Source organism: Condylura cristata, unplaced genomic scaffold (genome assembly GCF_000260355.1).
Source record: "Condylura cristata isolate star-nosed mole 26May11 unplaced genomic scaffold, ConCri1.0 scaffold00025, whole genome shotgun sequence".
In the NCBI taxonomy this organism is placed as follows: Eukaryota; Metazoa; Chordata; class Mammalia; order Eulipotyphla; family Talpidae; genus Condylura; species Condylura cristata.
In genome coordinates this window covers 30,933,974-30,946,152 of record NW_004567126.1, presented here as the reverse complement: position 1 = coordinate 30,946,152, position 12,179 = coordinate 30,933,974, and the positions used below count along the sequence as shown (strand labels likewise).

Sequence of the window (12,179 nt, the reverse complement as noted above, 5' to 3'; positions counted from 1 at the left end):
CCCCCCCCCAGGGGGTCAGAGCCCAGCAGACTTCGAAAGCCCTGCGGTAGGGTTCCCCCAGCTGGCGATGCCGTTAGGTTCAGGTCGTCTGTGCTTCTGGGTCTCTCCTTGCCACACCCCAGTGCCCAGCAACAGCCCACTGCTCCGCACGCAGCTGGACCCACTGTCTGGCAGTGGTGGGTGGCCTGGGGGCACGGGCAGGGAATCTGCGCCCCGATGGGCGGGTCCGGGTCAGGTGGGCAGCGCGCGCTCGCACGTGCGGGACTGGACGAGGGGGACATCCGTAAACAGCGAGCAGGTGGAACAAGGCCCCGCCTCCAGGCTCTGGGGCAGGGGTCGCCAGTTAGCTCAGCCTTCTGAAGATCCTCGGGGGACACCTGGAACCCCTGCCACGTTAACGCGGACCCTGCACGGGGCCACGCGGCCTCGGAGACTCGCCCGCGCCCCTTCGGCGCTGCACTCCCACGGCTGCTCCTCAGCGGCCACCCCGGTGGCCGGCCCAGCCCGTGCACACATCTTGCACGACACCGCCTCGAGCCCCGCCCCGCCCCGCCGGCCCCGCCCCGCCCGCAGCCAGCGGGACCTTTATAGGGAGGGCCCAGCCGCAGCACTGGGAAGTCAGTACCGCCGCCAGCCCGGCCGTCCACCCGCGGTCCAAAGCCGGGCTACCGCCATCTCTGCGTTCGCCATGAGTCCTAGGGCGCCAGGGCCGCTGTGGCCACTGCCCTGGGGTGCCCTGGCTTGGGCCCTGGGCTTCGTGGGCTCCATGGGCTCGGGGGAACCCGCGCCCGGTGAGTGGGGCAGTCGGAAGGGGAGGGCAGGGTGGGCCACCCACGTGGGCCTGCCAGGAATGCAGGCCAGGGGGTGATGTTGGGGGCACCGCAGCGGCAAGTGGGGGTCAGAGGGTGGGGACTAGCCCGCTGCAGGTTGAATTCAGGAGGACTTGGGGCTCCTCTAACCCAGGCCCAAGGGGCCGGAAAAAGGGACACGGGAGGTCAAAGGAGCAGATGTGACTTGAAATTGTCGCTGTCAAGAGCAGCAGCCACAGCGACTGCTGACGCCGCACGCTTTCCCTTCTCGAGTTCATGCACCCGCCGAGCCGCACGGTGCTCTTCGCAGGCCATTTCCAGACAGGGAAACCAAGTCAGAGGCCACAGGGCTTGCCAGCCGCAAGACCAGGACACAGTGTGGACCCTGTAGGCCCTGATGCCCCAGAGGCCGGGCTGGGGGGCTGACCCCAGGACCTCCGGCCAGGGTCTCAGACCCTCCAAGGTCCGGCTTAGGCAAGTGGGTCGTTGGAATCTCTGATCTGCCACTTGTGGGAGACGCCAGGCAAGTAACATCCTGGTTTCCCCTCTTTGAAGACGGGTGCCAAGGCGCTGGGCCCCAGACCTGGGCCACAGAAGGCAGTCAACACTGTGCCAGGAAAGCAGCGTATTCCCCGGGGTGGGGCCTGTGGCCATGCCTGCCCCCACTTAAGGGTTAAGCTACAGGGTCACCTGCCCCCCACCCCACCCCCAGCCCCATTCCAGCCCCACACCAAGGGGAGCGCTGAGCCCCCTCCCCGAAGGCCTGCATCCCCGGGGAGATGGTGAGCTCATGCAAGGGGAATGTTCCCAAGTTGGAGTGAGTAAGAGGCAGTCAGGGGAAGGGGGGCCTGCCAGGGGAGGGGGGCTCTGCATGCCCTCGGGTGCTGTCTAAACAGAGGGCAGAGGTAGGAGAGGCATCTTGGGGCCACAGACCCTGACACACCCGCACCTGGCGCTCTCCTGCCACAGGCTGTTTGACTTGTTGGGCAGGATGCCAGACCTGGGCCTGGGGGCATGGAGCAAAGGGCACATTTCCCAGATGGCTGGGCTGGCAGTGGGGCCTGTGCGTGTGGGGGAGAAGTCTTAGCGCGGATGCCGGCAGGATCCAGAGCCAGGGTGGAGACACCTGTGCAGGGCTCTGCCCCTCCTTCCCGAGCGAGCCCTGAAGGGAAGATCCCGGCCTCCATCTTTACCGAGCACCAGCTGCACGCATCTCTGAGGGCCGGGGGCTAGAAGCGGGGTCTGGTGAGGGCTGGGGGCTAGAAACGGGGTCTGGCCCGAGTGGCAGGAATGGCACTTGCGGGCCCTGTAGGAGCCGCCCACCTTGTCCGCAGGTGGAGTGTGTTGGCTCCAGCAGGGGCGTGAGGCCACCTGCAGCCTGGTGCTGAAGACCGAAGTCAGCCAGGCCGAGTGCTGTGCCTCCGGCAACATCGACACCGCCTGGTCCAACTTCACCCACCCAGGGAACAAGATCAGCCTCCTGGGCTTCTTGGGGCTCGTCCACTGCCTTCCCTGCAAAGGTGAGAGCCTGGGGCCGTGGCCGCAGGTCAGGATGGTCGCCGTGACTGGCGGTGAGCGCCTGTTCTCGGGATACGGGGAGCAGCCCAGGCTGCCTGGAAGGGCAGCTGGCCGGGAAACCCAGCGCCAGAGGGGGTCGGGCCTCTCCAGATTCCAGGCCTGAGCCATCCCAGTTGGGATCCGGAGCTCTGGGACGCCCCAGCTCTGTTCCATCCCCAGGCCGTGGCTCTTGCCGAGCCCTCTCCCTGGATGGTCGCGGCCCCTGCGCTGAACCTGGAAGGACCCCACTCACACCTAAGTCCTAGGGAGGCGGACTTTCCCCGGGCCATTCTGGTCTGAGCGTCCACTCGGGTTCCCCAGATGTCCTATCTGCCCCTGGCCCTGCAGCCTCCGGGGCTCTGTGCTAGGGCCACAGCTGCAGCTTCAGCGCTCCTGTGCCCGCTGCGCCATGCTCTGAGAAATGCCAGAGCCCCGTCAAACTCGGAGCTCTTTGAAGGCTGAATGTATTTTCTGTTCTGGAGTAAGGGCTGGGAACGCCCCTGCGCCACATGGTGGGGGCAGAACCTGAGTGGGACCCAGCGTGGACACATGGGCATGCCTGGAAGGAAGCAGGCACTGGAGACAGGGTGGTGGGGTGTGGTTAGGTGTTCACCCCTGGAGAAGGGGTGGGGGTGAGCATCAACCAAAGCGCTCGTGGGTGGACAAGGGAAGGAGATCAGGGAGAGGGCCAGACTGCAAACCCAAGGCCAGGCTGCCTGGCCGGCCAGTGGCACGTGACTAATCCCAGATCAGCCCAGCTGGGTGGTCCTCAACTCACTGCCATGTGTCCCAGCTCCCTCCAGAACCTCCTCTGGCTTCTGGGAGGACAGACTCCCAAAGGGCCTGGCTCAGCACGCAGCGGTCCAGGGCCCCACCCTCCCACACACGCACACCTCATCTGGCCCTGGGGATGGGGACGCGGCACCCCACTTCCGCTCTGCTTGCACGAAGCCACCGGGTGGAGTGTTTCCAGATGTGAGTGCAGGGGGGCCGCGTGGGAGGCGCCCTCCCAGTAGGGGCCCAGGTGCAACCCACATGCCCTTGCGAGGGGAAGGGGGGATCTGGGGCGTTCTCGCAGAGCGTCTGCTCACCCTGTCATGCCCCCTTCCCCCACCAGCTCCATTCTAAGCGCAGGAAACTGAGGCTGGAAGCAAACTCTAAGCTCAGAATCGGTCCTCAAGCACATGCAACAGAACTGGGGCTCCACTGGGCTCGGTCTGGGGTTCTCCCGGGAGGTGCTGGTGCTCCTCCACTGAGAGCTGTGGCTGAGCCTGTTTCCCCCTCTTCAATGGCAACAGAATGCAGCCAGGGGGCCTGGGGGCTGGCGGTGGGGTGGGGGGAGGATGGCTCAAAGGCCAGCCTGAGGGGTGATGAGTGGCTCAGGAGTGAAAGCTCATTTACATTTGTTTACTTGGGGACCTGAGGGGCCCTGGACCCCTGAGACAGCCCCCAGCCAGACCTGAATCCTTACCTGAAAACTGGGGGGGATGAGTACAGAGAACCCCCATTTGGCTACAGGAGGCCCCCTCCCTAGGAAATGAACTTCGGGCCTACCCGGCCCTCTGCGGGACGCCTCCTCCAGGGAGGTCCTGGCAGCCTCAGGGAACAAACCTGGAGCCTGGGCCGGGTGGGGTTCCCACTTCCACCTCCGGTTGCTGCCGCCCCGGCCGCCAGCCAGCCTTCCCAGAACCGCGCGTAAATCAGGGAACAGATGTCAGCCCCGAGCTGGAAGCCGAGCTTTGGCGAGAGAGCAGAGCTAGGGGCTGGCAGCCTGTCCCTGAGCCCCAGATTCCGGGTGGGAACCCCATCTCTGCAGAGACGCAGCCCCGACTCGCGGTCCACCCGGGCCTTACCTGAATCTTGCCCTAACGGACCACGCACCCAGAGTCGAACCCCTAGCCCAGGCGCCCCGACCCTCGACCTTGAATGACCCCTCCTGTCCGGCCCCGGCTCTCGGAGAACAGAGGGCGCGGGCGCCGAGGGGTTCCTAGGACCCCGAATTCGCCCACGCGCGTGTATCCTGTGTCCGCAGATTCGTGCGAAGGCGTGAAGTGCGGCCCCGGCAAGGCGTGCCGCATGGTGGGGGGCCGCCCACGCTGCGAGTGCGCGCCCGACTGCACCGGACTCCCGGCAAGCCTGCAGGTCTGCGGCTCGGACGGCGCCACCTACCGAGACGAGTGCGAGCTGCGCGCGGCGCGCTGCCGCGGACACCCGGACCTGCGCGTCATGTACCGGGGTCGCTGCCGCAGTACGTCGGGGCGGGGCTGGGGGGCGGAGCGAGGCCGTCCGGGAGGCGGGACCGCAGGGCGTGGAGGGGCGGGGCTACCGCCTGGCTCGGGCCTCGGAATCCCGGATTGGCCGCTCTCGCGAACGTGAGGGCGGGGCCTGTGGGAGGAGTGTAGTTCCCCGCCCCCGTCACGGACTGGCGCGCAGTCGCACTACGCGGGGGCGGAGCTCCAGTCTAGCGTGCCCACTCCGTCTCGCTGTTTGGGCGGGGCTTAATGGTAGTGGGGTAGATTGACTTGGGTCTTTCGTGGCGTTGCGTTGGAAAAGTACAGTGGACGTTTGGAAAGGGAGGGGTTCTGGGGCTCACGTGGGGTGAGAGATACGGGGACGTGACAGGAGCTTGAGTGTAGAGGGGGGGTGGGACTCTGGTGGGTGGGGCTCGAGGGGCGGGGCTTACGGCCTGAGGGGAGGGGCTTACAACCGAAGGGGCGTGGCTCACGGTCGGAGGGGCGGGGCTTGAGCGTGAATAGGCGCGGACCGGGCTTGAGGGGGGCTCTTTCTGGGCACCTTGGACAGGACGGGGCTGGGGCGGGGCTCCGGGTCCGACGGGAGCCGTGCCTGACCCCCCCTCGCACCCACCCCGCAGAGTCGTGCGCGCACGTTGTCTGCTTGCGGCCGCAGTCGTGCGTGGTGGACCAGACGGGCAGCGCGCACTGCGTGGTGTGTCGCGCGGCGCCCTGTCCCGTGCCCTCCAGCCCCGGCCAGGAGCTCTGCGGCAATAACAACGTCACCTATATGTCCTCGTGCCACCTGCGCCAGGCCACCTGCTTCCTGGGCCGGTCCATCGGCGTGCGCCACCCGGGCAGCTGCGCAGGTGTGGCTCAGGGTCCAGCAAGCCCCTTGGGGAGGGCAGCGGCAGCCCAGCCCCCAGCCTTCTCTTAGCCGTTTCTCTTATCGTCACCCCCACTTCTGTAGGCACCCCGGAACCAGTAGCCGCAGAGTCGGAGGAGGAGGAGGAGAACTTCGTGTGATGGCGCGTGGCCGGCCTGGACCTGGCGTTCCAGGCCTCCCCGTTTTATTTATTGCCTCAGCAGAGTCTAATTTATGTCCACAGACACTCCTCAGAGCTTGGTTCCTTTGGTGCCTCATGGAGATCTATTAGAATGGAGGAGGAGGCCTGCGAGCAGGGTTGGTGGGTGGGGCCCCCAGACACCCTACTATCCCGGAGGACCCAGGTGTCTGCTCCCTCAGGGATAACTGTTATTTATCCTGTCAGCGGAGGACTGAGGGTTTCCCTCCCAGTAAGTAATGACGTCTTCCTGAGCAGGAGCCTTGGGCCAGGGATGAGGAGGGCCAGAGCCTGGGAACATACTAAGACCCCAAGGAAGCAACCACTGCCCCCTACCAGCCCAGGAACTCTGGGGGTTTTCTTTTCCCCTTTCCCTGTTAAGAACTGACCCCTGAGGACCAGCTTGTTCCCCCCAAAGAGGGGGTTGCTATCTGTACCTTCTAACTCAGCCTCGGAAGTGCAGTGCCGGTATCTGCCCAGAATCGGCACTATGCCCAGGGTTGTCCTGTCTGAAACAGGAAGAGCCTGGTACAAAGACAGGACTTGGGGACACGGACATTGGGCCCCTTTATCCCATGACAAGTCCAGTTTTCGTGGGACCATGTGGGGCCCATCAGCCCTGCTCACCCACTGGCCGGGGATGGAATGTCGACGCCAAGGCCTACTGCCTACCTGGCATAGGGAACTGTGTATGAGTGGCACACAGATGCCTGCTGCCCTGCCCGCAGGGGAGCTCCAGACACGGGACCCCTGGGTCCCATGCAGCTTGACCTACACCCCGCCCCCAGCTCCTCACCCACCAGCAATGCTCGGGGTGTCCACACCCACCTCGGCCGGCCCCCCTCTATTGTGAGGTTGCCTCCGTGTAGACCAGAAATGGAGCAAATTTGGGGGGCCACATGGGGAAGCAACCAAGCTCCCTGAGTTTGGGGTTCGGGGTACAATTATGCTGATCCTTCCCCAGCTCCAGAAAGTGCCTTACTTGTGCGACTGAAAAGTGGCCTTGAGTAGGTGGGTTCGCCCAAACCGCCCACAAACCAGCCTCCCCTTGGGGTCCTGCTTCACCAAAGAAATAAAGACTGTCGGTGCCACTGCGCAGCGTCCAGGCCTGTCCCGCCTTTCTCTGAGGGAGGGGGTGGTCTGTGGGAGGAGCAGGGCATGGAACAGGGTATCTGGCCTGGGTCCTGGGGTGCTGTTGGCAGGTGGGGGCGCTCTGGAAGCACTCAGGGTAGACCACGGTGTAACCACGAACGGCCTGTGCCTCAGCGTCCACTTCTGGGCAGGGGGCAGTAGCTAGAGAGAGGGCCAGGGCAGCTGGGAAAATGCCTTTATGGGATCACAGTGACTTCGGGCCGCCCCAGCAGAGCCCTGGCTTGGGGTCCAGAAGCAGAGGCCTGGCGTGGAAGGGGCAGAATGGCCAGTGGCCACCTGGCAGCGTAGGCCACTGTCCCTGGAACGTGCCGGCTGCCTTTGCCCTCGGCGCTTTTCAGAGGATGAGGACGGCTTCGCTTGGACCCAGGCCGGTGTGAGATTCCACACTGGGGACAGAGACCCTCTCCCAGCCTCAGTTTCCCCATCTGCACTTGAATGTGGTTCGCTGGTGCAGGGAGGAACAGGGGCAGCAGCTGGCCGCGGTGCTGGGTGTGGGGCGCGGGGCGGGGGGGGTTGGTAAGTCACGGGGGAGTGGGGGAGTGGAGCGGGCCGCAGGTCCCCAGGGCCTCCGTGTAGACCAGAAACGGAGCAAATTTGGGGGGCCACATGGGGAAGCAACCAAGCTTCCTGTGACTCCAAGGAATGTGGTGGACTCCAGGGTTTGGTCAGTTACATTCTATTCAGCTATTTCGGTAATTTTGTTTGGAAAACATGCCCCATACCTCAGGCTTCCCAGGACTCGGGGGCTCACAGACCCCAGCCCCAGCCGCCGAATGTTCTGGGCTGGGGCCGCTGGTCATCTCACCTGCACACCCGGTGGGGCGGGGGGTCAGGGCCCTCCTGCAGGGACCCCCGTGGTCCGGGGTGAGGGGCCGGGGGGTGGCCGAATGCCTCTTCGAACTGTTTCCCATATCCAGGCCACGAAGACCGACACTTGTGTGTATACATCAGGGGTCTTGGGGTCACCGCACCAGAGGCCAGAGAAGGAGACGAGGCCGTGGGCCCGGTTCCTGCACACCAGTGGTCCCCCGGAGTCTGCCTGGGGGTAAAGGGAGCAGACAGATCTCAGTGTCTCCCTGGGCCTCATCTCCTGAGCAGGAGCCTCCAGATGGCCACCTGACCTCCACCCTCCCGGCCTCAAGCCTCCCATGGCTCCCAGGGCTCCTGCACTGCAAGACTAAACTCCTCCCCTCTGACTTTGGAATTTGCCTTCTGGTGGCCCCGCACCCTCCTCAGTTCTGGCCGCACTGCCTTGGTACAATTCCTGGAGCCAGAGCTGTCCAGCCTCGGCCTCCACCCTTGAGACCCGTTACTGCCCTCTCCTGGGCACTGCTTGTAGACGCGCACAAGACTGGCGCAGTGCACAGCCCGCACAGCTGAGCGCAGCCGGCACGCAGCCCAGTGGCCGTCTGCCCTGCACGCCTCCCTCAGCTTTCAGGGATTCCTCAAGTGTCAGCTCTGAGTCCTCCGTGGACACCGATCCGAAAATCCCTGCCTGCCCTTCTCCCCCTCCTCGGTCCTTTCGTGGACTCGTCTGGCATCAGGTCTGACCCTAGGAAAGAGGCACCGGTGGTGGGCAGAGGTGAGCCACCACTGACTCCACACAGCCTCCCTGGCCCCGGCCCTCTCTGGCCGCCGGTCCCCCCACAGCCGGCGGGAGAGTAAATGTCTCACCGAGCAGAAGCCGCGCCGCCGGCTGTCCCCACTGCGGGTGCAGAGCATGGCAGGGCGCAGCTGGCCGCTCCAGGAACTGTTGCAGACGTCCAGGCCCAGAACTTGGACCTTGGCTTCCATCAGCCCAGGCGGTGGCTCCTCGAAGTCAGACACGGCGCCCCAGCCGGCCACCCGGCATGGCGTCGCGACCCGGGGTGGCCTGGCGCCCCTACGCGGCAGCCTCAGCAGCCCCACCGCTGGGCCCAGGGTGGCAGAGCCATTGAGCTGCAGGGAGAGGCTGCATTTAGGGCCATCCTCTGTCACCCATGGCGGTTTCTGCCTCAGTTTACCTATGACCTCCGCGCTTTTCTTGGTCTAGTGGAGAAAAACCACGGCAGCTGTCCTCATCAGAAGGCGCGGCCCCTTCCCACGTCACGGCCACCAGACCAGGGCTCTGGCCCCCCAGCTCCCCGGGTCCTTCTCACCGCACCCCCTTCCCTGCTCTGTCTCCGTGGCTCCCTGGCGCCTATGGATAAGATCTGTTAGCGCACGACTCGGCCCTCCCTTCCAACCAAGCCGGTGTGCCACTTCCGGGGCCCGCACTGTACTGCCTGTGCCACCCAAAGCTTCAGGCTCAGTTTGTGGGCACCGCCTCCTCCTTGAAGCCTTCCCAGAGTCCCAGGCCGGCTACCCCCTCCTCGAGGCCCACATGCCCCCGCCGAGTCCAGCTTGTGCAGCTGCCACTGCCAGCCTGGAGCTCTGTGAGGGCCAGTGCCAGGGCTGCCCATGGCCTGTGTCCCCCGTGCCCCGGGGACATACAGCCGGTGCTCAGCACGCTCATGGGATGGGTGGCTGGTTTCGCCACCCCTCCCGCTCTCCTCCCTCATCCCCGCAAGCCTCAGCTTTCCTGTCTAGAGTGGGCGGGGTGACTGGAGCAGTGGGTCCCAGGCTCTGGTGTCACAGAGAAGCAGAGTTCCCAAGCTTTGGCGGCTGGCCTTGGCGCCCCCTTCTCTGGCCACAGGAACCGCCCGCCTGCGCCCAGGGACCCGTCTCTGCAGGCTGATGTCTCTCCGCTTCGATTTTTAGCACATGTGGAGGGCAGTTCTTCCATTAAAGTGGAGGGGAGGCCCCCATGGTACCTGAATTGAACTTGGGGTGCCCCCAGCAGGAGGGACTGTGCGGGTCCAAATGGTCTCAATGTGTGTGACAGGTGGGGACCCTCACATGGGAGGAGATGTCCCCACCCAGAGACTCCGGAACCCGCCAAGGGACGCCAACGTGCTGGCGTTAGGGACGTAAAGCATCCTAGACTCAGATTCCCTTTCAGCACGAATATTGTGCCTGCTGCATGCCACAAACAGCCATGAATGAGGCAGAAGCCCCCCACACACCCCCGGGGGAGGCTGAGCAACAGCCAAGGTGAAGAAGCCCGAGGTACCAGGGAGGGCGGGGCGCTCCTGGACAGGAGCGATGGCGCGGGGGGGGGGGCGGCTGGGCAGTCCGGAGCTCTCTGGAGGTGACGCTGAACGGTGAGGGGAAGCCTCGTGTCACCGTGGGAGAGGCCCTGTCTCAGGTGCTCACAGGAGCCCTCCCTCCCTTTCTACATGTGGCAGGTCATGTGGGGCAGCCAGGTGTAGGCCAGACCTGCTTCGGTGCCCCCGGAGCTCACCTGCAGCAGACAGATGTCGCTGGTGTGCATGCTGGGCTGGAAGTCGGGGTGCCCGATGGCAGCCGCGATGCCGAACACCTGCTGAGTGGGCTCCCGCGCCTGCAGGCTGTGGGCTCCCAGCACCACTAGGCCTGTCCGGGGGTCTCTGCGGGACGGGAGCAGAGTGGGGTGCGGGCTGCCTGCCCTGCGCTCGTCTCCCCTGGGAGAAGCGGCCCAGGCACCCTCAGCAAGCCCGGGGCGGTGGCTGCCTGTTGTTACCCCAACAGTGCTGAACTCTGCTGTTGTACTGCGGAGCCTGAGGAGTGTGGATACGCCGAGGGTGGCGAGGACGCGGACTGGTGGCGCTTCCCACCTCGGGGTCACAGCGCCAGTCACTTGGATGCTGTGCCAATGCTAGTCGCTGTCATAACAGTACAGCTGAGGCCACGGTCCTGCCCCCTAATCTCACTGCACCTTCTCCTTCCTTATTGCTCTTGCCCCCCAACCCCTGCTTCCCTGTTAAGTAAATCCAGCACCAGCTGTGTTCTGCGGGGTCCCCCGTCCCTTCCTGCCATGCCCTAGCCTGGGATCCGTCCCTGCCACAGGGGTCCCCTCCTGCACCCCCGCTGCTGCATCCTGGGGCAGAAGAGGCCTCCAGGTGGACTCACCTGTTGCTGAGGCAGTGGGCAGCAGAGACCACCCAGCGGGGGTGGAGCAGAAAGCCCCCACAGTGGTGCTGGCCCTCGAATCTCAGGGAAGCCATGTACGGCCGGGAGTGAGGGGTCACCTCGACGCCCCCGATGATCCAGGTCCCCCAACAGCCTGCAGGAAGGGCAGGGGACCCTGTCAGGGGACAGGAAGACGGCCGGGTGCGGTCGGAACGGCGTGGGTAGGTGGGTCTGTTGGACGGGGGGTTTGGAGGGGGAGAAGCAGAGGTGGAGGGAGGCAGATGAGAGGAGACAGGAGCGAGCGAGGGGCCCAGGGACACGCCTCGTGCTGCTGAGGGCCTCCAGAGCCCGGACACCTGGGCTGGCCTGGCCGGCCGGCTCCACAGATCCCTGCCGAGGCCCCAGCGAGCAGCCACAGAGGGCTGACTAGCTGTACCAGGTGGCGCCAAGGTAGGGCTCTGGGATGGTCCCAGGGGCACCTGGCTGGGTCCTTATGTGCACGTCTGGCTGAGCCGGGTGCCCAAGAGGCGCTCCTGGGCGGGGGGTCACATGGAGGTCCCGGGTGAGGTGTTCCGAGCAGGCGCACCCAGGTGGCCTGTGCCTGAGTGGGGGGACTGGGAGGGGAGACAGGGTGGGTTTCTGGGTGGAGGGTAGCCGGTGGGCGTCGCTAGGGGTCCTCACCTGGGGGCTCTGTGAGAAGCATCAGGGCAGAGACCACGGTGGTCAGCAGGTGGGCGCGGCCCTCTGCCCCGGGCGCCATGGCCGTGGAAGGCTGGTGTCTCTCAGGAGCTCTGAGGGTTGTGGCCCCACACTCCCCAACGGCTGGGAAGGGGAACCCCGCTGCGGCCTGCGGTCGGGGGCCCCCGCCTGGCCCCAGCGATGCCTAGTTCCGAGCAGGTGTTTCTGGGGAACCTGACAATCCTTCCACTTGTGGGTCACATCTGTGTGGGGTTCTGGGAGCCACCAGACTGCGACCCCAGAGGTCACTTACCCGCTCCGTGACTCAGTTTACCCACAGAGTGCAGGCGGGTGCTCCTACAGCAGCTGCCTCGCAGGGGTGCGGGTGCCGGTTCCCCTCGGAGGGTCTGGCCGGACCCTGCAGGTGACTGAACCCCAGACCGCTCCCTGCAAATCTAGTGCTGCCATCAGAACTGTGAGGACGGACGGGGAGCAGGGCAGCCCGGGGGCGCCTTTGCTGCGCTCCCGAGAGCCCCGAGAGCCCCGAGTGTCCCAGACCCTGGAGCTGGAGACAAAGGCGCCCCCAGGCGCTAGCCTATTTGGGGCCCCGGGGACAGTCTGGTGAGCTGGAGCGATGGCCACAGGGGGCTGCCGAGAGAACCACCACATGAAGGTTTCAGCAACTCAGATTTACTGTCCTAGTCCCCGAGGTCTCCCGG

The 12,179-nt window shown here is 65.4% G+C and overlaps 2 protein-coding genes across 2 annotated transcripts; one reads left to right on the top strand and one right to left on the bottom strand.

Annotated features, from left to right (window-relative positions):
* The first annotated feature begins 617 nt into the window (after window positions 1-617).
* Window positions 618-6,504, top strand: FSTL3 (follistatin-like 3 (secreted glycoprotein)). The gene is made up of 5 exons (XM_004689404.2): window positions 618-791; window positions 2,144-2,329; window positions 4,399-4,614; window positions 5,239-5,466; window positions 5,568-6,504. The coding sequence occupies exons 1-5, from the start codon at window positions 689-691 to the stop codon at window positions 5,621-5,623; spliced, it is 789 nt and encodes a 262-aa protein (XP_004689461.1). The 5' UTR covers window positions 618-688; the 3' UTR covers window positions 5,624-6,504.
* A 995-nt stretch (window positions 6,505-7,499) lies between these two features.
* Window positions 7,500-11,560, bottom strand: PRSS57 (protease, serine, 57). The gene is made up of 5 exons (XM_004688944.2): window positions 11,464-11,560; window positions 10,783-10,936; window positions 10,136-10,280; window positions 8,488-8,751; window positions 7,500-7,852 (listed from the first exon to the last, which is right to left on the bottom strand). Exons 1-5 carry the CDS (start codon window positions 11,540-11,542, stop codon window positions 7,643-7,645), a joined length of 852 nt encoding a protein of 283 aa, XP_004689001.1. The 5' UTR covers window positions 11,543-11,560; the 3' UTR covers window positions 7,500-7,642.
* Window positions 11,561-12,179: the final 619 nt, after the last annotated feature.

Bases quoted from the DNA above. Each gene is read 5' to 3' on its own strand.
- FSTL3 (XM_004689404.2), top strand. From the start codon at position 689: ATGAGTCCTAGGGCGCCAGGGCCGCTGTGGCCACTGCCCTGGGGTGCC. The intron at 792-2,143 runs GTGAGTGGGGCA...CCTTGTCCGCAG, and splicing joins CTCGGGGGAACCCGCGCCCG to GTGGAGTGTGTTGGCTCCAG. The intron at 5,467-5,567 runs GTGTGGCTCAGG...CCACTTCTGTAG, and splicing joins CCACCCGGGCAGCTGCGCAG to GCACCCCGGAACCAGTAGCC.
- PRSS57 (XM_004688944.2), bottom strand. From the start codon at position 11,542: ATGGCGCCCGGGGCAGAGGGCCGCGCCCACCTGCTGACCACCGTGGTC. The intron at 10,281-10,782 runs GTGAGTCCACCT...CCCGTCCCGCAG, and splicing joins GCCCACTGCCTCAGCAACAG to AGACCCCCGGACAGGCCTAG. The intron at 7,853-8,487 runs GTGAGACATTTA...CTTTACCCCCAG, and splicing joins GGCGGCGCGGCTTCTGCTCG to GCAGACTCCGGGGGACCACT.